This window comes from Myxine glutinosa, chromosome 13 (assembly GCF_964187855.1).
Source record: "Myxine glutinosa chromosome 13, kmMyxGlut1.1, whole genome shotgun sequence".
NCBI lineage: Eukaryota > Metazoa > Chordata > Myxini > Myxiniformes > Myxinidae > Myxine > Myxine glutinosa.
Window position 1 is genome coordinate 46,402,254 of NC_136273.1, and position 26,144 is coordinate 46,428,397.

The 26,144-nt window shown below is 45.6% G+C and overlaps 1 protein-coding gene across 1 annotated transcript in view; it reads right to left on the reverse strand.

Annotated features, from left to right (window-relative positions):
• Positions 1 to 26,144, reverse strand: part of LOC137438913 (potassium channel subfamily T member 2-like) — a 463,350-nt gene that overhangs the window by 180,014 nt on the left and 257,192 nt on the right. The window contains exons 6-7 of the mRNA XM_078767009.1: positions 6,259 to 6,318; positions 5,632 to 5,706 (exon numbers count right to left, since the gene is read on the reverse strand). Of these exons, the coding sequence (XP_078623135.1) occupies positions 5,632 to 5,706; positions 6,259 to 6,318 (135 nt within the window). The remainder of the gene's footprint in view (positions 1 to 5,631; positions 5,707 to 6,258; positions 6,319 to 26,144) is intronic.

Here is a 26,144-nt window from a genome sequence, read left to right on the forward strand (position 1 = left end):
AACTATCAAATCTCACTTGGTTCCTAAAGACCCTTGTAGTCCTTAACTTTATTTTCTTCCTAAGATACACAAGGTAAACAATCCAGGTAGACCAATTGTATCTGGCTGCGCATGTCCAACTGTTCTGATATGAAAATTTGTTGACTGTAATTTACGTCCTCTCGTGATGAATCTCTCCTTGTACATTAAGGACACAACCAGTTTTCTGACTCACATCCAATAATTCAACGAAACATACTCACCTTTCAACTCCCGAATAATTGTAGCCACGGCTGATGTTGCATCCCTCTACAGTCTACACTAATATTCCACATTGAGAAGGCCTGACTGAATGCCGCAAAACACTGTATACACGACAAGTCCCAATCCCACCTACCCACGACCTTATGAGCATTTGAACTGATGATCAAATTGCATAATTTCCAATTCAACGGACGACATTACATTTAAACTCAGGGTACCGCTATGGGCACCATTGACATGGCGGTTGCATCATCATACGCCAACATTTTTATGGGAATGATAGAGGATAAAAGCTATGCACAACCTCATCATGGCATCTTGGAAAAATCCTGGGTACGTTATATTGAGGACATCCAGTTTATCTGGTCAAAATCTCCCCCCCCCCCCCCCCCCCCCCTTCACCTCACCCTAAACATACAATTACAAGCATACCATACAGTCAAGCAATCAGAGTAAGACGCACCTGCTCAACAAAAAAGGCAGAAGAAACTTCTCTCTCCCAAATAGAAACACACTTTATTAAAAGACACCATGACCCGCACTCTGTGGAAGAAGCGATACACCGAGCAAAACGCAAACCTAGACCAGACCTTCTGACTTACAAACCCAAACTTGCAACTAACCGTGTCCCACTGGTAACCACCTACTTCCCTTCCTCATCCTAATTGCCAAGTATTCTGAATAAGGCCCTTCCTCTCCTCCATCAATCAGAAACACTCTGCACCACATTTCCTCAACCTCCAATGACATCATTTCGACGTGGTCGGACACTCAGGGACCTTTTAGTGAAAGCAAAAAACCTAAAACATTAACTTGAGAGTTCATAGAACACAATACCCTGCGCAGTGTTTACGTATATACAGGAGGACCTTGCCGTTTGCGGGGGTTATGTTGTTGAAGCATCACAGTGATTAGCAAACTTAGGGGGTAATCGGGAAAATAGGGTTGGCGAGTTCAACATTTCAACTTTAAAATTTGTCCAAACTGTACCCTTAATTAACATGTTTGTGCATTGTTTTGTAATATTGATTTTCATGAATAAAGGTTATTAAGAAAAGAAGTATTATTTTCCTGTATTAAGAACAGAAGAGAAAGTTTATTATCTTGAGTTACTAATATCATGGAAATTACCGTTAATAATAATGATGATAAACTTGATCCAATAATGCAATTGTGATGGCGATGTTGATGGCGGCAACGAAAAAAAGGAGTTGAAGTTGATGAAGATAATGGTGATGATGATGTTGGGGGATTTGACGGGGTTATTGTGTTTTGAGGGGGTGTTTACAGCCCATGTTAACTTGGTGAATAAATGTGGAAAATTGTTCACCAACCCACGATTATTCGAGCACATTAACCGCAATCCGCAAACTTTGTCTCAATAAGTTCATCGCGATGGAGCGAATCCACGAAGGGGACACCCATAAACAGCATGGTCCTCCATAAAACTTAAATAAAATAATAATCTTCAAGATCGTTTTTTTTTCATCTGGAAGTTTTGCACTACACTACTGAAGCAATCAATCTTATACACCAACCACCCTTATCCATTGTAATAAGATGACTGAGTCGCAAGTTATTGCTTTGATCAACATGAGTTGACTGAGATCAGATGACTGAGACATGATCAGATGACTGAGAGACGGAGGCTTTATTGATCAACAAAGAATGCAACATCAATCAGCATTATACAAAGCCATATTGACAGCCTCTTCGTTACTCCGATACACATATTCCATGCCCTCCCATGCTATATACAGTCACGTGAAAAAGTAAGTACACCCCATGTAAAGTTTTGACATTTTCAACATATTTCAACATACAGCTATTTGATCTTCATTTCAACAATATTGATAGATAAAGGTGATATAATATAACAAATATCATGAAACATTTACATTTTGTAGTCCATTGTATAATTTAAATAAACATAAATGCAAATTTTGCATGTGGAAAAAGTAAGTACATCATCTTTGCTTGTTAAAGTGGACATCTCTCTGACCATTCTCAGGGAGCCTCCTCAGCGGCGACGAGTCTGGCATTTCACTCAGGCCAACTGGCACGGTCTTCAAGCAGCCCATCAATCATCTGGACTGGTCTCCCATCTCTAGCACCTCTGACATCAACTCATCCTGGGAATTCTTCCAAAGTAAATTGCTCTCTCTCACGCACAGATTTATCCCATCTCGTCTTCAGTTGTCATACCCTTCCTCCCGTCCATGGTACACGGAATCTTGTGGTGAGGCTGTTGCCCAGAAACAACTTGCCTTCGTCTCCTGGAAAGCAAATCCAACGGAAGGAAATCTCATTTCCTTTCACAAAGCCCGAAACAAGTGTGTGTCCACCCTCAGGAGAGCCAGGAAACAATATCTCTCCGTTCTCAAGACCGAACTCTCTTATCTGTCTCCCTCTTCCAAATCCTGGTGGCGTCTGGTCAAACCTGTTTCTGGTGTTTGTTCCCCCTCCATCCCCTCCCTTACCTCAAACGGCTACACAGCTGACTCCGCACGTGAAAAAGCTGAATGCCTCAACTCTGTGTTTGCCTCTAAATCTTGTGTCCCAAACCCATCCCTCTCTGTACCCACCGTACCCAGTCGTACCCAGCTGCTCCTGGACTCCGTGTCCTTTCCTCCTGACAAGGTGGAAAAGTTTCTGTCAACCCTCGACTCTGATTCTGCAACTGGACCTGACGGCATCAGCCCACGGGTCCTAAAATCCTGTTCTTCCGCTCTTTCACTCCCTCTCTCTGTTCTCTTCACCCTCCCTTTTGCTCAAGGTCAACTGCCATCTGCTTGGAAATCAGCCAACATCACCACTTTGCACAAAAGGGTGCAAAAACAGATCCTAGCAACTACAGACCAATCAGCCTTCTCCCAATTATCAGCAAAGTCATGGAATCCATCATTGCTTCGGATATGAAATCTTTCCTCTTCTCCAATGGCTTGATCTCTGATCATCAATTTGGTTTCAGACCAGGTCACTCTACTCTGGACATGCTGCTTCTGCTGTCTCAACAATGGATGGAGGTCCTCAATGCCAAACAGGAAATTAGAGCTGTCTCCCTCGACATATCACGTGCCTTTGAAATGGTCTGGCACCCCGCTCTGCTCACCAAACGCTCCTCCTTTGGTATCCATGGAAATCTCCACGCATGGCTGGCGGACTTCCTCTCTCGTCGTAGTCAACGTGTGGCCCTGAATGGGTTTCTCTCATCTCCTCTTCCTGTTCAGGCTGGAGTTCCACAAGGCAGTGTTCTGGGCCCTGTGCTTTTTCTGGTCTTCATCAATGATCTCTCTGACTCTCTTGAAAATCCTCTCTATCTCTTTGCTGATGACTCCACTCTCTGCCGCTCCATTCCTAATCCCTCAGATCAGCAGTCTGCAGCCTCCTCACTCTCTGCAGACCTGGACAAAATCACAGACTGGGCAAACAAGTGGAACATGTCTTTCAATCCTGACAAATCTCACACTCTTACGATGTCTCTCCGAAAAGACCGACTGGACAACCCTCCCATCTACTTTCTGAATAATCCTCTCCAAGAAGTTCTGTCACTCAAGCTTTTAGGTCTCACTATCTGCCATGATCTTTCCTGGGAAAACCACATTTCCAAGCTGGCCTCCAAAGCCAGTCGCCGACTGGGCATCCTCCGTCGTGCGAAGTCCTTCCTTGGCACACCTGAGCTCCTCACCACATACAAGGCTTTCATCTGCAGCTCAATGGAATACTACTCTCCCCTCTGGGCTGGTGCTCCTGCCTCACACCTAGCTCGTCTTCACGCTGTTGAAACCAAAGCGTTCAGAATCATTGGAATCTCCCGCGATGACGCTATCTCCGAGGGCCTTTCACTTACTCACCGCAGGCAGGATGGTGGTCTTTCCGTCTTCTACCGACTCCTCTCCGGCCTTGCTCCCCCAGCTCTCTCTGGGCTCTGTCCCCCAAATATTCCTGCAGGTCACACAAGATCTGCCTGCAACCCTCTTATGGTTAAACTGCCAAAATCAAGCTTCTCTGCTCACCTTCACTCCTTCATTCCTCTTTTCTCCCACCTCTGGAACAAACTCCCTCACTCTCTTCAATCCCACTCCTCCCTCCAGGTCTTTAAAACGGCTGTTCACCACCATCTCTTATTTTACCCAATCCAAAACCTTGATCTTTTCTACCCCTGCTAATTTCACCCCAAATCCACTTTTTTGAGGTGACTTTTGTCTTCTTTCCTGGAAGTCCTTGGTGTCCTTGCGTTTTATACCTATCCTGCCTCCCCCCAGGCCCTCTGCCTCCCACACATCTCCCGATGTCCCTGCCCTCAAATGTTGTGTTTGTGTGCTTCCTCCCCTTCTCTCCCCATCTTGTCGACCGCTCCCATTTTTATATACTTTGTTTACTTATTTGTTTGATTTGTTTGTTTGTTTGATCAATGTTAGCTCTTTCACAAGCCTCGACTCTGTATACAAAAAAATAATAATAATAATAATAATAATAATAATGGTAAAATAATTTATTTAAGTCATTAATCGAATAATTAAATAATGAATCGATTAATTGATTAATCAATAAAGCAAAAATACCCTTTACAACCAAATCACTTGGTCATTGTCATGGCCAAATATTAGCTTCCTAACTCAAAAGGTACCTGAGATATTGCCCACATGAGAAAGAAAATAAATAAGTGATTAATAATGAAAATAAATAAATAATAATGGTAAAATAATTTATTTAAGTCATTAATCGAATAATTAAATAATGAATCGATTAATTGATTAATCAATAAAGCAAAAATACCCTTTACAACCAAATCACTTGGTCATTGTCGTGGCCAAATATTAGCTTCCTAACTCAAAAGGTACCTGAGATATTGCCCAGGTGAGAAAGGAAAGAAATAGGGAAATAATTAATCGATAAATAATTAAGTAATTAAGCAATTAATTGATTAATTGGAAAACCAAAAAATACCGTTGTTGCCAAAGCATTGTGCTGAATTTTCAGCTTCCCAGCTCAAAGAATGGCTGAGATATTGCACGGACAAACAAACAAGAAAACAAACAAACAAACAAGAAAACAAACAAACAAATAAAACAACAAACAAACAAACAAGAAAACAAACAAACACACAAGAAAGAAAGAAACCAGAGTGAAAACCGAGTACTCCCATTCAGCGCGCGTCATCGCCGGGCTCCTTTCGGTGCCCGGTGATGACATCATTCAGCGCCTGCAGATGGAATATGAAAGGAGCGGTGTACAATAGTAATAATATGGCTCCACTCAATCTCTATGGGTTGATGATGAAATACGAAATAGAATGGAACTCAAAAAAGTGAAGTAAAGTGAGTTAGAGAATGTGTCTGTAAAAGTGGAATGGGAACAAGAACAAATGTGTTGCATTGACATTACCGTGATAATGAAAGGGACTGTTGTAACCATTTCCAGAATAAATGAGATCTGCAGAACCTGCTCACATATGTTACCCTGGAAAAGCAAAGACATGCAGAGCATTGGTTAAAAGGATCCATTGTTTTACAACGTGCAGAGTCTGCAGGTCGGTGAAAAAAGGTCTAGAATATTAAAAAGGAGCCAAAGATGGTCAGGAAAGCAATAGATGAATTCACAAGCATGAGCAGCCAATGACATTCACGTGTAGATTTGAATGACGTCTAAACACTAATATGGTTGAGAGAACTTTAATCAAGAAAAATCTTAACAACGATAAAGGATCACAACTAAAACAACAACTACAGGCCTATCATATATATAGCTACATCCCCCTACCACTTATGTAAAGGGAGTTCAAATGGGAGACGCCCATCCGAAAGAGCCAAAATGAATGCAGGATATAACCACCTTTGGAGGCCATTTTTCCCCGCAAAGCGGGGGTTGGCCTTTTTCGGGGACCGTGGTTGTTGTTGTTTTTTTGGTCCCCTTTTTTGAAGCAATGTTTTACGGCCGGATGAAGAGCAGGAGCAGGATGAAGAGCAGAAAAGGAAGAATTGAATGAGGGAAGGATGAAGCGTTAGTTCTCACCTTGTAATTAAGGTAAATGAGGAGCATCGTTTCTAGAAAGCTGATCAAAGCCACAGTTACCTGTGTGAAAGAAAATCATGGGAATTCATTCAAAGCACACAAATTCAAAATAAATTTAACAAAGCGGTTCTTTTTCCTGACCAATAAGTGGTGCAAGATAGTAACCCGTTCTTAAAGACCTACGCTACCTTAATTCCACCAAGTGAAAACGAAGGATGTAAGACAGGTAGTGATGAAACGAAATTGTGGTCAAACTATGATAAACAAAAACAAAATTTTAAAACATGAGATGCCAGGGCATCTGCTCACACATTTAAGTGTCGTCTGATGATAAACACACCTTTGGGGCCATAGAGAGGAATACATACTTTGATATGGGAAGATTATTGGGAGGGCAGGGTGGTCTACACTACAGGTACCATACTGGTATGTACACACTCCTTTGAGCTGTCTCGTCTGCGTTTGAATCCCGACCCAGCTATAAACTGCCAATCTGGTGTTTCACATGTAGGGCAATACACCTATATTGTGTGCACCGTCCATCAGAGGGACCTTAAGCCAGAAGACCAGTCTGCCAGTCCTGAAAATTGGTGGACGTCGAAGATCCCACAGTCTTTAACGAAGAGGCAGCAAGTTATCGCTGGCACCCTCAACAAATTACAAATTGGTTCCCTGACTGACTTGCTGGGTGGGCAACAGCAACCAATCCAATATAACCAAACCACCAAGCACAACCTCACCACCCAGCACAACCACACAACCCAACGCAACCACACAACCCAACGCAACCAAACCACCCAGCACAACCTCACCAACCAGCACAACCACACATCCCAGCACAACCACACAACCCATGTGGATTCTGCATACCGTGATAGTGATGATAGTGAGCAATGTGGATTCTGCATACCGTGATAGTGATGATAGTGAGCAATGTGGCTTCTGCATACCGTGATAGTGATGATAGTGAGCAATGTGGATTCTGCATACCGTGATAGTGATGATAGTGAGCAATGTGGATTCTGCATACCGTGATAGTGATGATAGTGAGCAATGTGGATTCTGCATACCGTGATAGTGATGATAGTGAGCAATGTGGATTCTGCATACCGTGATAGCGATGATAGTGAGCAATGTGGATTCTGCATACCGTGATAGCGATGATAGTGAGCAATGTGGATTCTGCATACCGTGATAGTGATGATAGTGAGCAATGTGGACTCTGCATACTGTGATAGTGATGATAGTGACCATTGCGGACACAACCCAACGTAACCAAACCACCCAGCACAACCCAACAACCCAGCACAACCAAACCACCCAGCACAAACCAGCAACCCAGCACAACCAAACCACCCAGCACAACCTCACCAACCAGCACAACCACACAGCCCAGCACAACCACACAACCCATGTGGATTCTGCATACCGTGATAGTGATGATAGTGAGCAATGTGGATTCTGCATACCGTGATAGTGATGATAGTGAGCAATGTGGATTCTGCATACCGTGATAGTGATGATAGTGAGCAATGTGGATTCTGCATACCGTGATAGTGATGATAGTGAGCAATGTGGATTCTGCATACCGTGATAGCGATGATAGTGAGCAATGTGGATTCTGCATACCGTGATAGCGATGATAGTGAGCAATGTGGATTCTGCATACCGTGATAGCGATGATAGTGAGCAATGTGGATTCTGCATACCGTGATAGTGATGATAGTGAGCAATGTGGATTCTGCATACTGTGAAAGTGATGATAGTGACCAATGCGGACACAACCCAACGTAACCAAACCACCCAGCACAACCCAACAACCCAGCACAACCAAACCACCCAGCACAACCCAGCAACCCAGCACAACCAAACCACCCAGCACAACCTCACCAACGAGCACAACCACACAGCCCAGCACAACCACACAACCCATGTGGATTCTGCATACCGTGATAGTGATGATAGTGAGCAATGTGGATTCTGCATACCGTGATAGTGATGATAGTGAGCAATGTGGATTCTGCATACCGTGATAGTGATGATAGTGAGCAATGTGGATTCTGCATACCATGATAGTGATGATAGTGAGCAATGTGGATTCTGCATACCGTGATAGTGATGATAGTGAGCAATGTGGATTCTGCATACCGTGATAGTGATGATAGTGAGCAATGTGGATTCTGCATACTGTGATAGTGATGATAGTGAGCAATGTGGATTCTGCATACCGTGATAGTGATGATAGTGAGCAATGTGGATTCTGCATACCGTGATAGTGATGATAGTGAGCAATGTGGATTCTGCATACCGTGATAGTGATGATAGTGAGCAATGTGGATTCTGCATACCGTGATAGTGATGATAGTGAGCAATGTGGATTCTGCATACCATGATAGTGATGATAGTGAGCAATGTGGATTCTGCATACCGTGATAGTGATGATAGTGAGCAATGTGGATTCTGCATACCGTGATAGCGATGATAGTGAGCAATGTGGATTCTGCATACCGTGATAGTGATGATAGTGAGCAATGTGGATTCTGCATACTGTGATGGTGATGATAGTGACCAATGCGGCCACAACCCAACGTAACCAAACCACCCAGCACAACCCAACAACCCAGCACAACCAAACCACCCAGCACAACCCAACAACCCAGCACAACCAAACCACCCAGCACAACCTCACCAACCAGCACAACCACACAGCCCAGCACAACCACACAACCCATGTGGATTCTGCATACCGTGATAGTGATGATAGTGAGCAATGTGGATTCTGCATACCGTGATAGTGATGATAGTGAGCAATGTGGATTCTGCATACCGTGATAGTGATGATAGTGAGCAATGTGGATTCTGCATACCGTGATAGCGATGATAGTGAGCAATGTGGATTCTGCATACCGTGATAGCGATGATAGTGAGCATTGTAGATTCTGCATACCGTGATAGTGATGATAGTGATGATAGTGATGATAGTGACCAATGCGGACACAACCCAACGTAACCAAACCACCCAGCACAACCCAACAACCCAGCACAACCAAACCACCCAGCACAACCAAACAACCCAGGACAACCAAATCACCCAGCACAACCAAACAACCCAGCACAACCCAACAACCCAGCACAACCAAATCACCCAGCACAACCAAATCACCCAGCACAACCAAACAACCCAGCACAACCCAACAACCCAGCACAACCAAACCACCCGGGCACAACCAAACCACCCATCACAACCAAACAACCCAGCACAACCAAATCACTCAGCACAACCAAACCACCCAGCACAACCAAACAACCCAGCACAACCAAACAACCCAGCACAACCAAATCACCCAGCACAACCAAACCACCCAGCACAACCAAACAACCCAGCACAACCAAACCACCCAGCATAACCAAACAACCCAGCTCAACCAAACCACCCAGCACAACCAAACCACCCAGCACAACCAAACCACCCAGCATAACCAAACAACCCAGCACAACCCAACAACCCAGCATAACCAAACAACCAAGCACAACCAAACCATCCAGCACTAGCGGGGTCACCCGTGGGAATCCCACGAGCATGGATGTGTGTGACATTTCGACATATTGAGTTAGATGCTGCACATTCATTTTTACAAAATGGTTACTGGCAAGTCATCAGATCCAGAAATGGTGTAATGAACACAATTTATTTATTTCACATAATATGTGACCCCTCACTCCTCTCCACCTGACACTCTCCTCTCCCCACCTAGCACTCCTCTCCTCTCCAATCCCTCACATTCCTCTCCTCTCCAATCCCTCACCTCTCCAATCCCTCACACTCCTCTCCTCTCCAATCCCTCACACGCCTCTCCAATCGCGCCTCACACTCCTCTCCAATCGCGCCTCACACTCCTCTCCAATCGCAACTCACACTCCTCTCCAATCGCGCCTCACACGCCTCTCCAATCGCGCCTCACACTCCTCTCCAATCGCAACTCACACTCCTCTCCAATCGCGCCTCACACTCCCCTCCAATCGCTCCTCACACTCCTCTCCAATCGCGCCTCACACTCCTCTCCAATCGCGCCTAGCACTCCTCTCAAATCGCGCCTCACACTCCTCTCCAATCGCGCCTCACACTCCCCTCCAATCGCTCTTCACTTTCCTCTCCAATCGCTCCTCACTCGCCTCTCCAATCGCGCCTCACACTCCTCTCCAATCGCGCCTCACACTCCTCTCCAATCGCTCCTCACACTCCTCTCCAATCGCGCCTCACACTCCTCTCCAATCGCGCCTCACACTCCTCTCCAATCGCGCCTCACACTCCTCTCCAATCGCGCCTCACACTCCTCTCCAATCGCCCCTCACTCGCCTCTCCAATCGCTCCTCACTCGCCTCTTCAATTGGCTTTCCCCGTCTCGTTTCTCTCGTTTTTCTCCCGTCTCGTTCTTTTTCTTGCTCCAAATCGGCCCGTCTCGCCCGTCGGAATCGGAAATCGGCCCGTCTTGCTTTCGTGCTTGCGCGTAAATAAATTGTGTTCATTCCACCATTTCTGGATCTGATGACTTGCCAGTAACCATTTTGTAAAAATGAATGTGCAGCATCTAACTCAATATGTCGAAATTTCACACACATCCATGCCCGTGGGATTCCCACGGGTCACCCCGCAAGTTTGCATTGACGTTCGTCGATGGACTCGTTCGCCCGTCTCATTCGTTTTCTTGCTACATCCTGTTCAAGTCTGCGTTCTTCATCGATCGTCTCATTCATTTTGGAAATAGAAGTTTCCACGCAGCGCATGAATTGTCACGATCCTCAAGAGGAAGTGTCTCGTAATCATCAAATGATAAATGGCAAGTAAATTATATTGTGGAAAATTAAAGATTTCAAATAAACCTATTTAAAGTGTATGCGCACATAACTAATAAAAAAAACGAAGAAATATCTCGGTAATTTCCTGAAACATATTTTACTTCCGGCTAATAATGTTGAATGAAATAAAAACGAAGAAATATATGTCGGCATCATTGTTGACGTTTTTGTGACGACTGTCATCAAACGAAAAAGTAATATATCTTAACGGAAAAGCAAAAGCGAATTTTTAATATATGTCGACACGTTGCCATCGGTGTCATGTTGGGCGGTGTATGATACATCATGACGCGACTTTTAAAAATATATCTCTGCATTTTCCCGCGTGTGTGGAATGTTCTCAATTATTGCTGACACCGAGTCCAAAAGCATCGATAAAAATGAAATCAGATGGTGAGTTAGATTGGAGATAAAGGCGTGAGAGAGACTCAATGGCCTTGAAGTTACAGGCCTTTGAGAATTCATTTCGTTCTATAAACGGCAACTTTCATCGGATTTTCTTCCCGTTTTTTTTCAACCGAGTCTAAAACTATGTTAGCGACTGTGAAAAATGAAATGATATATCGAATTTGATTTGAAATAAAACTGGGAGAGAGAGCAAGACACCACGGGCCTACAAAACAGGCCTCAAAGCTATGCGAGTTAATAAAATGGTGGATATTTGTTTATATGAAGCAAAGTCTCTCCCAGAATGGGTGGAGCTATGGGTGGAGCTACTCTGCAAACCGAGTAAGCCACACCCCGGACAGACGCCCAACAGACAGACAGACAGACAGAATCATCTACAGCTATTATAATAGAGATGACCCAACAACCCAGCACAACCCATCAACCCAGCACAACCAAACCATCCAGCACAACCCAACAACCCAGCACAACCAAACCATCCAGCACAACCCAACACAACCAAACCACCCAGCACAACCGTTGCCAAGCAATTGCTTTGGCAGCACCAATACTCTGTAAACAGTGTGGTATGATGATGATGAATGAATGAATGAATGAATGGTTGAACGTTTTAAGGCCATTTTCCCCCGCTAGAGCGGGGGTTAGCCTTGCGGGCCAAAAGACAATCATGGTTCCCTGTTTGAGGCAATGTTTTTATGGCCGGATGCCCTTCCTGACACCAACCCTTAGTCGCTTCTTACGATGCCGTCAGGATATGGTGTACCTATTCTAAACCGGGGTACACACCGGGATCATTCATCCCAGCAAGCTGGTACTCAATTTGCCGACCTCGGAAGGATGAACAGGCTGGGTCAACCCCCCTGGCATTAATTCAGCGATCGATCGGGATTCGAACTCAGGGTCCTAGGATCCCAAGCCGGCACCCGAACCGCTAAGCCAACACCAGGCTGTTCATGGTATAATGATGATGATCCACAAATTCACAAACTATTCCAGTTGTAGTGTCAGGAGATAAACAAAAAAACAGTGTTGTAATGATCCAGAACAGCACAAACATTGTTTTGATATTGATCATACACGAAAAAAAATGCAAATACAAAAAAGCCATGGACAAGATCGCTGGAGTGACATGAGAGTGGAGGAGTGTCATTACCCCCAATTAAATCACACCGACTCCATTTCACACTAGCTTCAATCGGAAAGCAATTTCGGGAGTGATGGTTGGCGACTCGGTGACAAATTCGATGTCACCAGCTAATCACAGGTGTGAAAGACATGGTATAAAAGTATAAATACAGCAGTTAACAGGACATTGTGATAAGATGGTTGTAATTAATGGCATTTTGATGTTATTGAGGGTTGTAATAAGATGGCAAAAGTTATTACATGCTTTTAAAGAAGACGATTTATTCAGTGAAGATTCAGTTTAGGAATATTGAAAAGGATAAGGAAAAGGAATTTAAGGAGTAACTGAGCTCCGAAGATAAAGTTCGGTTTTTTTATAGTGTTGTTGTTGTTGTTGTTGTTACTGTTGTTGTTTTTGGAGTGAAGGAGGAGGTTATGTTGTTTGTATTTTTTTTGAGTTTTTTTTTTGTTTTGTTTTTTTGTTTTTTGTATACAAGATCGAGGCTCGTGAAAGAGCTAACATTAAACACACAAAAAGACAAACCGACACACAAAACACACAAAAAACACACACACACACAAACACACAAAAAACAAGGGGAGCAGCAGACAAGATGGGGAGAGAGGGGGAAGGACACAAACACAACATTTGAGAGCAGGGACATCGGGAGGACTTGGGGGGAGGTGGGAGAGGAATAAAACATATGAACACTGCAAGGACTCTGGGGTGAATTACCGGGGGTAGAAAAGATCAAGGTTTTCGATGGGGGAAGATAAGAGATGGTGGTGAACAGCTGTTTTAAAGACCTGGAGGGAGGAGTGGGATTGAAGGGAGTGGGGGAGTTTGTTCCAGAGGCGGGAGAAAAGGGGAATGAAAGAGTGAAGGTGAGCAGAGAGCCTAGACTTTGGCAGTTTAACCATAAGAGGGTTGCAGGCAGATCTTGTGCGACCTGAAGGAATATAGGGGGGACAGAGGACAGAGAGAGCTGGGGGAGCAAGGCCGGAGAGGAGTCGGTAGAAGACAGAAAGACCACCAACCTGCCTGCGGTGAGTGAGTGAAAGGCCCTCGGAGTTGACTACATCGCAGGAGATTCCAATGATTCTGAAAGCTTTGGCCTCAACAGCGTGAAGCCGAGCAAGGTGTGAGGCAGGAGCACCAGCCCAGAGGGGGGAACAGTATTCCATTGAGCTGCGGATGAAAGCCGTGTATGTGGTGAGGAGCTCAGGTGTGCCAAGGAAGGACTTCGCACGACGGAGGATGCCCAGTCGGTGACTGGCTTTGGAGGCCAGCTTGGAAATGTGGTTTTCCCAAGTAAGATCATGGCAGATAGTGAGACCCAAAAGCTTCAGCGACAGAACTTCTTGGAGAGGATTGTTGAGAAAGTAGATGGGAGGGTTGGCCAGTCGGTCCTTTCGGAGAGACATTGTAAGAGTGTGAGATTTGTCAGGATTGAAAGACATGTTCCACTTGTTTGACCAGTCTGTGATTTTGTCCAGGTCTGCAGAGAGTGAGGAGGCTGCAGTCTGCCGATCTGAGGGATGAGGAATGGAGCGACAGAGAGTAGAGTCGTCAGCAAAGAGATAGAGAGGATTTTCAAGAGAGTCAGAGAGATCATTGATGAAGACCAGAAAAAGCACAGGGCCCAGAACACTACCTTGGGGAACTCCAGCCTGAACAGGAAGAGGAGATGAGAGAAACCCATTCAGGGCCACACGTTGACTATGACCAGAGAGGAAGTCCGCCAGCCATGCGTGGAGATTTCCATGGATACCAAAGGAGGAGAGTTTGGTGAGCAGAGCAGGGTGCCAGACCGTATCGAAGGCACGTGAAATGTCAAGGGAGACGGCTCTAATTTCCTGTTTGGCGTTGAGGACCTCCATCCATTGTTGAGAAAGCAGAAGCAGCATGTCCAGAGTAGAGTGACCAGGTCTGAAACCAAATTGATGATCAGAGATCAAGCCATTGGAGAAGAGGAAAGATTTAATATCTGAAGCAATGATGGATTCCATGACTTTGCTGATAATTGGGAGAAGGCTGATTGGTCTGTAGTTGCTGGGATCTGTTTTTGCACCTTTTTTGTGCAAAGCGGTGATGTTGGCTGATTTCCAAGCAGATGGCAGATGACCTTGAGCAAAAGAGAGGGTGAAGAGAATAGAAAGAGGGAGTGAAAGAGCAGAAGAACATGATTTTAGGACCCGTGGGCTGATGCCGTCAGGACCAGTTGCAGAATCAGAGTCGAGGGTTGACAGAAACTTTTCCACCTTGTCAGGAGGAAAGGACACAGAGTCCAGGAGCAGCTGGGTATGACTGGGTATGGTGGGTACAGAGAGGGATGGGTTTGGGACACAAGATTTAGAGGCAAACATAGAGTTGAGGCATTCAGCTTTTTCACGTGCGCGTGAGTAACAATACCTAAGATAAAATGAGCAGAAATGAATCACGCAGGTTCAAAAAATGAGGCAGAAGCAACAACCCGACTATCACTAGTCGGCCTAACTTTATTGGAATTTGGTCAGGGTGCACACACACACAATTGGCCTACTCTTTCAAAAGGGTATCATGGCAACGTCAATGTCTGCTAGCAAATGTGAGCAGAAGAGACAACTGGCTTAGCATCACTCCTGTGAAGAAAGGTGTGCTCATTGATGCAACACCTGTGAAAGCTCCATAATGTCATTTTTATAGTCGGTTTAGGAATCAAACCCAGCTCAGCTCAAGGTGAGTGTGCTACCTCAACTTCTTTTCAGAATACCAAACCCAAGGAATAACAATCCCAAAAAATAACAGCTCATACAAACCCTAATATATTATTTGTATGGGACATTAAACAATGCAAGTCACAGGTATACATAAACATAAACAACCTAAAATGTCTACCTCATAAGCATAAGGTTGTAAACCCATGTCAAAAGAAAAGAAATTTCAAAACACAAGTAAAATCAATAGACCATTTGGCACTTGTTCCACACATATGGTTAAAACATCTATATGATTAAAGTGCATGCTTGCTTACATGAGTGGTATTGGCAGACGAGACATACGAGGTAACAATAGTCCCGAACATGTGGGAGATGTAATGGGTTTCTGTATTGGCTAAAATTCACCCTTGGGGGGATTGAATGTTGAAAGAAAACGAATGCAGATGCGAAGGCAAAGAAAAAGCTCTTCAGCAGGCACACCAACAACCTTCTACATTGTTCACAATTGTTCAATGGCAAGGGTGGGATTGAGGAGTTATTTGAATGCAAAGTGCCTCTGTGTATTAGAGAAAGGCTCAGTGTGTAAAAAAAACAAAAAAAACTAGTGATTTAGAAAATAAATTACTTGCAAAAAACATTTGGAAACAGCTGCTGATGAGGGTATTGTGAGTAATTTCAAATGAAAAATTTTCAATGAACTGAACAATGACAAAGGAGGGGCTCTCTCTATTTGCAGCCATGTGTCCCAGGAATTTGCGGTTTTTCGTGGACGCAAAAAAAAATTCACGAGCCGCAAGAATGACAGTTATAACACCCATCTTTCACCAGCCACGCACAAAGCAGTTGGACATATGCAAAAAAAAACATCTTCTCCTAGCCGCGAGCATAACCTGGTTCTACATTCGCGGCACTGTGCTTCGCGTGTTCATGGCTTTCGCGGCCGCATTAAAATACGGTAAATATTTCAGCCGCACGATATGTGGGTTTCGTGGGATGTCCCACCAGCTGCATAACATGTCATCCCCCGAGAGTTATAGAATGAAAACGCTTCATTAAATCTTTTACTATAATTAGTAGCTGTTCAATACGGTATCATCCGATAACATCCCCCACAAACATTGGACAGTTTCATTCCGTTCACCTCTCCTGCAGATACCCACAATGCTCGCATTCCTACATATACAGACTGCGTCATCGATCTCGATCATTGTTCTCGTCCTGTTGTTTTGACCTGCGTTTTTGCCTCTCACTCTGCTCATCGTTCAATCACGGCTCCCAAGCGCAAGATCAGTGCCGGAGATGTGTCGACTACCAAGAGGCAGAAAAAAGTGATGATCATGAGCACCAAATTGGAGCTGCTCACCTGGCTTTCAAAAGGAGAGAGTGTGGCTTCTGTGAGCATTATGGCATCAGCGAATCCACCGTTGGATACATACGGAAGGAGAAAGCAATTCATGAAAGTGTTGCAGTGAGCGCTGCATAGAGTACACGAAGGTGGTCACGCATGTCCGGGATGTCCACATATAAAGGGGGAAGGCCCTCAGCATATGGATCAAGGACAACACGCAAGAGAGTATGCCAAGGAGGTAGTGCTTCACATGGGTTTCACATGGCTTGAGTTGGGCCGAAAACGGCTGCTTGGCTTGTTTTGCGAATAGCATGGGTGATGGCAGAGCTGGCAGGGCACCCCTCCTGTTCCTTTTTCAGGATAGGCACTCCACTGTTGCTGTTGAGACCATTTTTGTTATGAAATGGAATTTATATTTTGTTTATGAATTGGCTTGTTACCTCCACCACTGAAGGTGGAGGTAGGTTATGTTTTCACCCCTGTTTGTTTGTTTGTCTGTTTGTTACTTTCCGGAATAGATTCTGGCAAGCATGTTGTTTGGTTGGTTTGTGTCTGTCTGTTTGTTGGTTTGTGTCTGTCTGTTTGTTTGTTTGTGCGCAGTACTACGTCTACATCGTTGCACCTAGCATCGCCATACTTTACACACAAATTTGCCTTGCCCTGGAATAGACTGTGCCGAATTTTTAACTCTCTAGGCCCAAGGTCAAGCTAAAGGTCACCCAAAACGTGACATCAGGGGGGTCGAATTTTCATTTAAAATATATTTCAAACCACTATAACATTAAAAGTAGAAGAGATATGCATACACTTACTGTTACTGGCATATAGGAAGTCACATACGACATTTCATTTGGCCCCATGACCTTTGACCTTGAGTGACCTTGAAAGGTCAAACTCAAGGTCAAAAATTGTTTGTTTTTTTACTAATAACGCAGTCAAACATTATCCGATTCCCTTCTAACCAACAACCCCTGAATAAAAAAAGTACATTCCGTCAAGTCCTCGGTCTCTGACCAATTTCTAGTTTGTATGTCTGTTTGTTTATCTGGCTGTTTGATAGGGCAAAAACCAATGTATAGCACAATATCTCAAAAAAGCAATGGACTGATTCGGATGAAATCTGATGGACTGGATGTGTGTGTGACAAGGATGAATCCATTCTATTTTGGTGAAGATCCGAATCCGGATACAAATTCAAGATTTATTAAATCTTACAAGTGATTCTTCACCATTGAGTGACAGGACCAAAAACGATATATAGAATGATATTTCAAAAAGTTGGGCCGACTTATGGCAAAACTAGGTGGATGAGTTGGCAAGGTGACAAGAACAAGCCGATTATATTTTGGTGCATGTCCAGATCCACATTCGACCTATCATTGGAATACAAAATGTAAACTATTCAGCCTGGCAGATGTATGCTCTCTACCAAGTGACTTTCTCGTTTTTAGGATTGTGATTGGCTTCTTTAAAATGGGCGTAATCTTACTATAATTCACCAAATGTCTGTCCGTCCATTTAAAGGTACCGCAAAAACGGCTGAACCGATCGCAACGATATTTTGGGTGGGTAATCCTGGGATCTCCAGGAGTAAAATAGGCTATATTGTTTTTACAATTTCAGCTTTGGCCTCCAGCATTTTCAGGTTTGGACTCCCGCATAACGTTATTTACCCGGGTGCTGCACAAACGGCTGCACTGATCGCTGCACAGCTGCAGAGGTTTTATTACCACCAAACCACACTCAATGCCTCTGAGGAAGAGAACTAGTTTGTTCTCGAAACGTCAGGCTATTAATAAAGAATTTTAAATTTTCTTTTATTGCTCTGTGTGCTATTCTTTTCAAAATATGAATCCTGAGCTGCAAATATATATATATATATATATATATATATATATATATATATATATATATATATATATATATATATATATATATATATATATATATATATATATATATATATATATAGGATAGGCACTCCACTGTTACTGTTGAGACCATTTTTATATTTTACGTTTGTATATTTGTTGTAAAAAAACTTAAATTCTCAATATATATTTTTGAGTTTTGAGCCACCTATTTATTATGCATGTAAAACTTTGAGTATATGTGGCAGGTGTTCAAAATCGTATCAGAACATGCAACTCACACCAATCAAAGAAAGGCGACTTTCTATTTTTCAATATACATGTACAATTGTACATACATACATACATATATATATATATACATACATATATGTATGTATGTATGTATGTATGTATGTATGTATCTACATACATACATATATATATGTATGTATGTATGTACAATTGTACATGTATATTGAAAAATAGAAAGTCGCCTTTCTTTGATTGGTGTGAGTTGCATGTTCTGATACGATTTTGAACACCTGCCACATATACTCAAAGTTTTACATGCATAATAAATAGGTGGCTCAAAACTCAAAAATATATATTGAGAATTTAAGTTTTTTTACAACAAATATACAAACGTTGAGATTTCTGAAAGAGCTTAGGGAGAGGGGTTTGACAAAGAGTCGACTTGTGGCAGAACAAGGCAGGACAGCTGAAAAGGGAGGGGCTTATTCACGAGGCCGGATCCCTCAAACTGCTTAACTCGCACTATCAGTAAGGTTCTCAGTGCATCCTAATCTTTTATTTATATCTAGGAGGACAAGATCTGACACAGGAACTCTAAGAGACCCTTTTGAATGGGTTTTGCATGCGTAAATCCTTTTTCATTCCCATAAAAGAGAAAACTTTGTCATTGCTTATCTAAAAGCAGAATTTGAGAGATGCCAAGAAATAACTTGGACAGCGGGGATTTGCCTTGTGCTGCTGAAGCAGGAAACTTCAAAATGTGATCTTCCTCGTCCAGCCCGGGGATAATGGTGAAGTCGAAGAGCTTATAAGTTTGTACTTCTCCCAGAGGGGGAGGATTTATAAGGGGTGGGGTGTTTAATGATGTGTTGTTTCTGAAGTAACAAGGAAAGGACATCTGTCTTACCTAAAGTGGATGTCGTGTTCAATAAAGCAGATCAATTCATGATAATCACCTGAAATCGTTCTAGCTTTTTCCTCTCTATCATGCGTGTGAAAGACGAATGGGCGAAGACGAGCTTTCTAAAGATGCAGAGGGGTGAATGCATATGGAACTGAGATTCAGTTAGGAATTTGGTCCGCTGGTTGCATCAACACTGACACATGGCTGTGTCACTGATACAGTGTGCGTGCACATTCTGGCAGGAATTTGGAATTTTCCAAGGTACAGATGCATGTCCAAAAGCGAAAGCGAACGGATAAGACAGCCAGCTTTAGATTTTAGATCTGTGCAAGGGAGGACAAACTCATTGATACCTAATTGTTTAACTCTCTGTCTGGAAACCGTCACAAAAGCAATTTTGTAGTCGAGCTGGGAATTAAATCTGACGCTACCTTTCCCACCTGCTCAGATGTATATTGTTGCAGATATGGGATTTGGCCTCCATATCCGCTTGTAAATATTCCCCTATTTCCCCAATACTCCCCAACTATCCCCAATCCCCCATTCCCTAGTCCCATTGTCTGTAAACAACACTCTGTAGAACCGACCTTCCCCTTCTTCCCCCATTAAATGTCGTGCCCAGGTCCACCGCATCTCACGTAGACAACTTACGGACATCTTGCTAGTTATTCTTAGTCTATGTCAGTTAAGGACTCGTTTCCATTAATTCTGACTCTTCGTTGCACCAGAATGTGATTGTATGGCACCAGTAGTGAGTTTAGGACCTCCCCATACCTCCTCCCATCTTCCTCATGAAACAATAACAACAACAACAACTACAACCACAGCGGGGGTGGCGCGGCCGCGGTGCGGGGAGTGTGCGTCCTCACACCGGCTTGGTTAGCCGCCATTGCCATGTGCGCCCACGGGGTTACCACGAAGGGGCTGGCTGTCAGCTCCTCGTCAAGGGCGGAGCCCGGTAACCCCCGCACCCAATAAGAAGCAACGGGCCGATTCCATCTGGGGCGGAGCTAACGAGCCGAGGGCATGTCACTCCCCGCCGGATATACGCAGCCACTGACCGGACGTGACGTCAGATGTGCCTCAGCCACGAAGAAGAACCAGTCGCGACCTCCGAGCGCTGAGAGACCTCCCTGCATCTTTTGGGCCGCGCTATCCTGTCCCTGAGCCAAGAGTGCACCTTGTGCTGACCATCGACGACCTGCCTTTCCTTGCCATCAATCCCCGTGTGAGTCAGTTTTGTCCTGTTTATCTGTCGTCTGTCGGGGCTACTATAAGACCGTAATTAAGTGCCCACCTTTCTATGCTGTCTCTCTTGTCTTTGTAATCTAACATTCCGCACTATTATAACCTCCTCCGGAGGTCTTGAGAACTATACCCCTGGTGTCGTGTCATTTAATCCAGCCGTTGTGTCCTTTCCTCAATTGATTTAGCGTAGCACGACTCGGCCAACGTTCGAGTATAATCGGGTAAACTGTGCAGACGCGGTCATACCAAACCGCTCGGTAAACCAACATCCACAACCGCGTCTGTAACATTTGGTGTCGAGGAGTTGGATTCGGACCTGGGACTAAATTCAGTTAGGCCCAAATTTTGGAACACCAATTGTACCATTAGGGTAACATTTTGGTGTCGGGAAGTGGAATTCGATCCGGAGCGCGTTTCACGCGCTCGAAATTATAACGGCGAAATTTGATTTTGTTTTACGAAAATAAAAACCCGAATTTTGAAAGTCGCGCTATGGCAGACCAAGACGGCTGGGTTCCGGTAGTAGGGAGTGAGGCAGGGTCGATCCAGGACCAAATTGAGGGACAAGAGGAGAGCGAAGCAGTGAGGGTAGCAGACGCACGAAATGGCGCCTCGCACATGGCCACGGCGACCACGCCCGCGACCGTGGTAGCGCCGCTGGTGGATTCGAACCTTTTCCTCCTGCAAATGAGGGCCCTTATGGAACAAATGGGTGAGCGATTGGAGGGCCAAATGGGGGTAATGGGAAACCAAATGGGGGTAATGGGGAACCGGATGGATGCTCAGAGTGAGCAAATGAGGGCTGATAGTGAGCGATTAGAGGGCCAAATGGGGATAATGAGGGACGAAGCGAGGGGTACCGGTGAGGGGTTAGACAAGAAATTTCAGGGGTTAGACAATAATTTTAAGGGATTAGACGAGAAATTTGGGAAATTAGACAATAGATTAGGGGAAATACAGGAGGGGTTAATGGGGGTAGAAAACAGAATGGCCGCTCAAGAGAATCAAATGGAAGGGATGCAAAAAGGGTTAGAGGGGTTAGAAAACACCATGGAAGGCAAATTGAGGGACATGAGGGACCAAGCGGAAAGGGAAGTTAAACAAATGGGGCAGCAGATAGAGGGGGTCAGAATGGGGGTAGAAACCAAACTGGATGCTCACAGGGAGGAAATGGAGCAGATGAGGGTGGCATCTGGGCAGGAGATGCAAGTGATGGGAGAGGAGATCAGGAGAGGAGTGAGTGAGGAGGTCGGAGGAGTGCGCGAGGAGGTGAGGCACTGTAAGGAGCACATGGAGAAGGAGGTGAGAAAGGGGACTGTAAAGTTACAAGGGGGCATAGAGGACCTGACGCAGGAGGTGGAACAGCTGACAGAGGGACAAACGAAGTTAGTGGAGCAGGTTCAAAGGAACACTGCAGTACTAGGAGGGTTAAAAGCGACACAGAAAGAACTAAAAGACGACTTGATAGCGACGAAGAGGGAATGTCAAATGGTACGTGAGGGACTGACAACGAGGTTGGACGAGGTGATAGAGGTAATGGAGACGAAGGACCGGCAGGTGAGGACGCACATGGAAACGGCCAAGGTAGCCTTGGAGGACGAGCTAGAGGAGACGTACCGGGAAATAAAAGAGGTGAAGCAGAAATTAGAAGAAGTGGAAGAAGGGGTGAGCGAAATTAAGAAGCGACGGAGAGGGGATAAGAAAGAGATAAAAGAGGAGATAACAGAATTGGTCCAAAGTCTGTGTTTGGATCGTGATGATGTGCTCATTAACCGGATGAGGGATTCGCAGGTGATGGAGGAGAAGCGAAGAGGAAGAGGACCCGGTGTAAGTGGTGACCAATATGGTCGTGCGTATGATGCGCCAGGTGATTTAAGAAGCTTGGGGGTCGAGATGGACCAGGGTGTTCGTGAGAGGCCGTTGGTGAAGTGTGCGACAGGTCTGGTGTGCGAAAGAGGAGGTGTGCGAGAAAGTCCGACTCTGGGGTGTGTGAGGAAAAAGTGCGTGCCAAGGAGTGAGGGTGCTGGCGAGAGTGAGTCGGTCGTAGCGCGTGTGCGAGGGAGCACATGGAAGCGCGGTGTGGTAAGTGTTACAGAGGGTGTGACGGGAGAGTGTGCGCAAGATTGTGCGCGAGAAAGGTGTGTGACGGACAGGTGCATGGGGAAAGAGTGCGCTGTCGAGAGTAAGGGTGAGTGCGCTGTCAAGAGTGGAGGTGAGAGTAGTAAGAGTGACACGGAGCGTGAGTTGATTGTGACAGGTGAGAAAGGAAGCACACCCGGAATGGTAGAGCGTGAGTGGGAATGCACGCTGGAGTTGGTGGTGAGGCACGTGGTTGGGTGTGCGAATGAGAGCACACCTGTGATTGTCACAGAGGAGGTGACAGAGGAGGGGGCGCGAAGAGGTGTGTTGGTGAGGTGTGCGACCAACGAATGTGTGCCAAAGTGTTCGGTGGTCAGGTGTGTGACCAAGGCTGTGAGTGGAATGAGGGTACCTGGGTGTGTAAGGAAAGGTACGAGGAGCATGGGAACGGCTGGATGTGTGAGCAAGGAACGGGCTGCGGGGTGTAAGCATGCAGGTGAGGCATCGAAGGTAACCGGGTTAGAGGTTAGAGCGACTTTTAGCCGAATCGGGCCCTCGGTGCGTGCTGGGCCTCGCTTTGAACGGCCGCGTCCGTGCTCCACCAGGCGGAGCGGGCGGCAGGATAGGAAGGGTCGTCATGGCGACCACGTTTTGTTGAGGCATTCCGGCAGGCCGAGATCGAGCCATGGGATGGCTCCGTGCCGAGATGGTGCGTGGGATCTCGGCCCGGGTAAGCCCCCGTCCCTGCACCGAGTGCCGGACGCATCCAGCCGCTGGCACAGAACAACCCGCATTCATGGCTTGGCTTTACGAAGCCGGGCTTTGGACAGGAATTGGCGCACCGAGAGGCATTAGTGAGTAGACTGGGTGATGAGGTTAGTGTTTTGGACCCAAAATTAGAGAAAAACAAAATTTGATGATTGGCAAAGGATTGGCAGTAATGATTGGCAGATGATGAGTAGTGATTGGCAAATTTTTGATTTGTTGAAATTTGATGTGCAAAATTGGTAGTGGGAGATGCCCGATGTGGTGGGATGGCAAACCCACCATCCTTCCCATGGGGGCAAATGCGCAATAGCTTATGGGGTGTATGGCAGTGAAAACTAGCCCGGGTGGGTTAGGTTATATTGGTAGGGATCTAGCGAAGATGACAGTAGGTAACGTTAAGTTTAGTTAGTGACTGATACCTGTAGTGGGGACGCAGGTAGATTAGTGTGGATGATAATGACGTGGGAGCGCAATAGTTTAAAGGGACGACTGGGAAGCGCAAGTTTCAGAAGGGAGTAGTTAGCTGAGATGATGCCGTGTGTGTGAGAATTGAACAGGTGTGATTGCACAGGTGTGCAACTGGACAGGTGTGTGGAGCAGTGTATGAGTAGTGAGTGTGTGGATCAGCGCGAATGCGCTTGGGGAGAGAAGGGTGCAGGTGGCACCAGGTGTGAGAGCACAGGTGTGCAAGTACAGGTGTGTGGAATACATGGAGTAAGTGGTACGGAGTGGTGTGCATGGTGCGAAGGTGTGAATGGGGGAAGAGTGGACCCCTTTCACGAGTACCCGGGGCGGGTAGTGTAAGTGTTAGGTAGAGGGTATAGGTAAATTGTGGTTGGATATTGGCATTTGTGGTGCGGTTGCAGAATGGTATTGTGGATGGGTGCATTAGTGTTGTGGAAATGGCTGGGCGTGTAGCCTGTTAGTGTGTGTAGTTGGTTGGGCACTCCACCACTGTGAGGATGTCGGCCAGGTGAGGCCGCAGGTGGGCTCTGGGAGCCGGTAGTTGTGAGTGGGTGCCTGAGGATCCCGGGTGTGGATCGGGCAGCCCAGTGCCAGAGAGGGCACCGAGTGGGGAGAGCGCCAGAGGGCCTTCCCCAGGTAGTTAGGTTAGGGTAAGGAGCAGGTAAGCTCGGAGGCAACTGCAGTGGTGGGGGTGTGCAGGTGGGTAGACCCGCTGGGAGAGGTACACGTCGCGGCCCAGAAATTGTGCGAGGGCACCGGGAGATGAATCGGGGGAGTGAGACCCCAAATTGAAAAGCACCACAGTTTGGGCAACGGGAATTGGTTTTTAGAACCCATAGTGTAAGAGGGCCAATGGTTTGGCAAGAGAAAGACCCCGGGTAATGTAAAATTGTTAAAGTCATTTAGGAAATAGTTAGGATTGATGAACCTGTCGCACCATACGCAGCCACTTACCTGAGGTGATGATGATGACTCCACACCTGTGTTTTCTTTGTTTGTGTTGCAGGAAGGAGAATTGCTGTGTGGATTTGTGAGACGCATCACGACGTGGATGAGACATTGGGGTGATTCCATCTCTCCCTCCTTAGGAGGGACTGATGATGAATTGAAAATGGCAAATTTGATTGGTTAGGAGGGAGAGAAGACGAATTTGGTTTATGGGAGGAACGGGGAAGACAGTAGGGACGTTTGTTGATTTGTAAAGTAGATGTTTATGGGTAGTGTTGTGTTTTGTGGATACAGTAAGGGGTAAGGGAGGGGCCATGTAGGTTACCTGGTGGGGGGGGGCGTACGGTAGGAACGTACCTGTCTCACCTGGTTCCCATGTGCCCCCAGTGTGCATTACCTTACATTGCGTGCACTTTTGCGCCCTTACCACCTTACTCACTTGTCTTTTCTTTTGTCTCCCACCTCCGAGGATCTGGCTTTGGGGCAGAGAGAGAGGAGAGAGAGGTGCTGGCTCCGCAGTTGTGGGCCTGCACTTTCGCTGCTTGCTGCCGGGATCGATACACCATATGGACCGCAATGTTTGTGGCCACCCACCATGGACCGCAGTTCTTTTGCGGCCAAGCAACACCCGTGGATGGACCTCTGGGTCAACGTGGCACCTATGCCATACAGGTGAACCACTAATAGTTGGCCCCTGACACCACAATACAGAAATGGACGCGGTTGGCGCCTTTCTTTATTTTTGAAAGAAGCCAGAAGGCCAAGTGCACCACACGAAGAGCAAGAGACACCTGCAGGGTTAGGGGTTGTTGTTTTTATTTTAATGAACAATGGTGACTGCACCGATTGGTGCTTGGGGTGGTGCTTTTGGTGCTTGGAAGGGGTGCTCTGCACATTATTAAAGGCCGTAAGGCCACAGAGCACTCGTGGG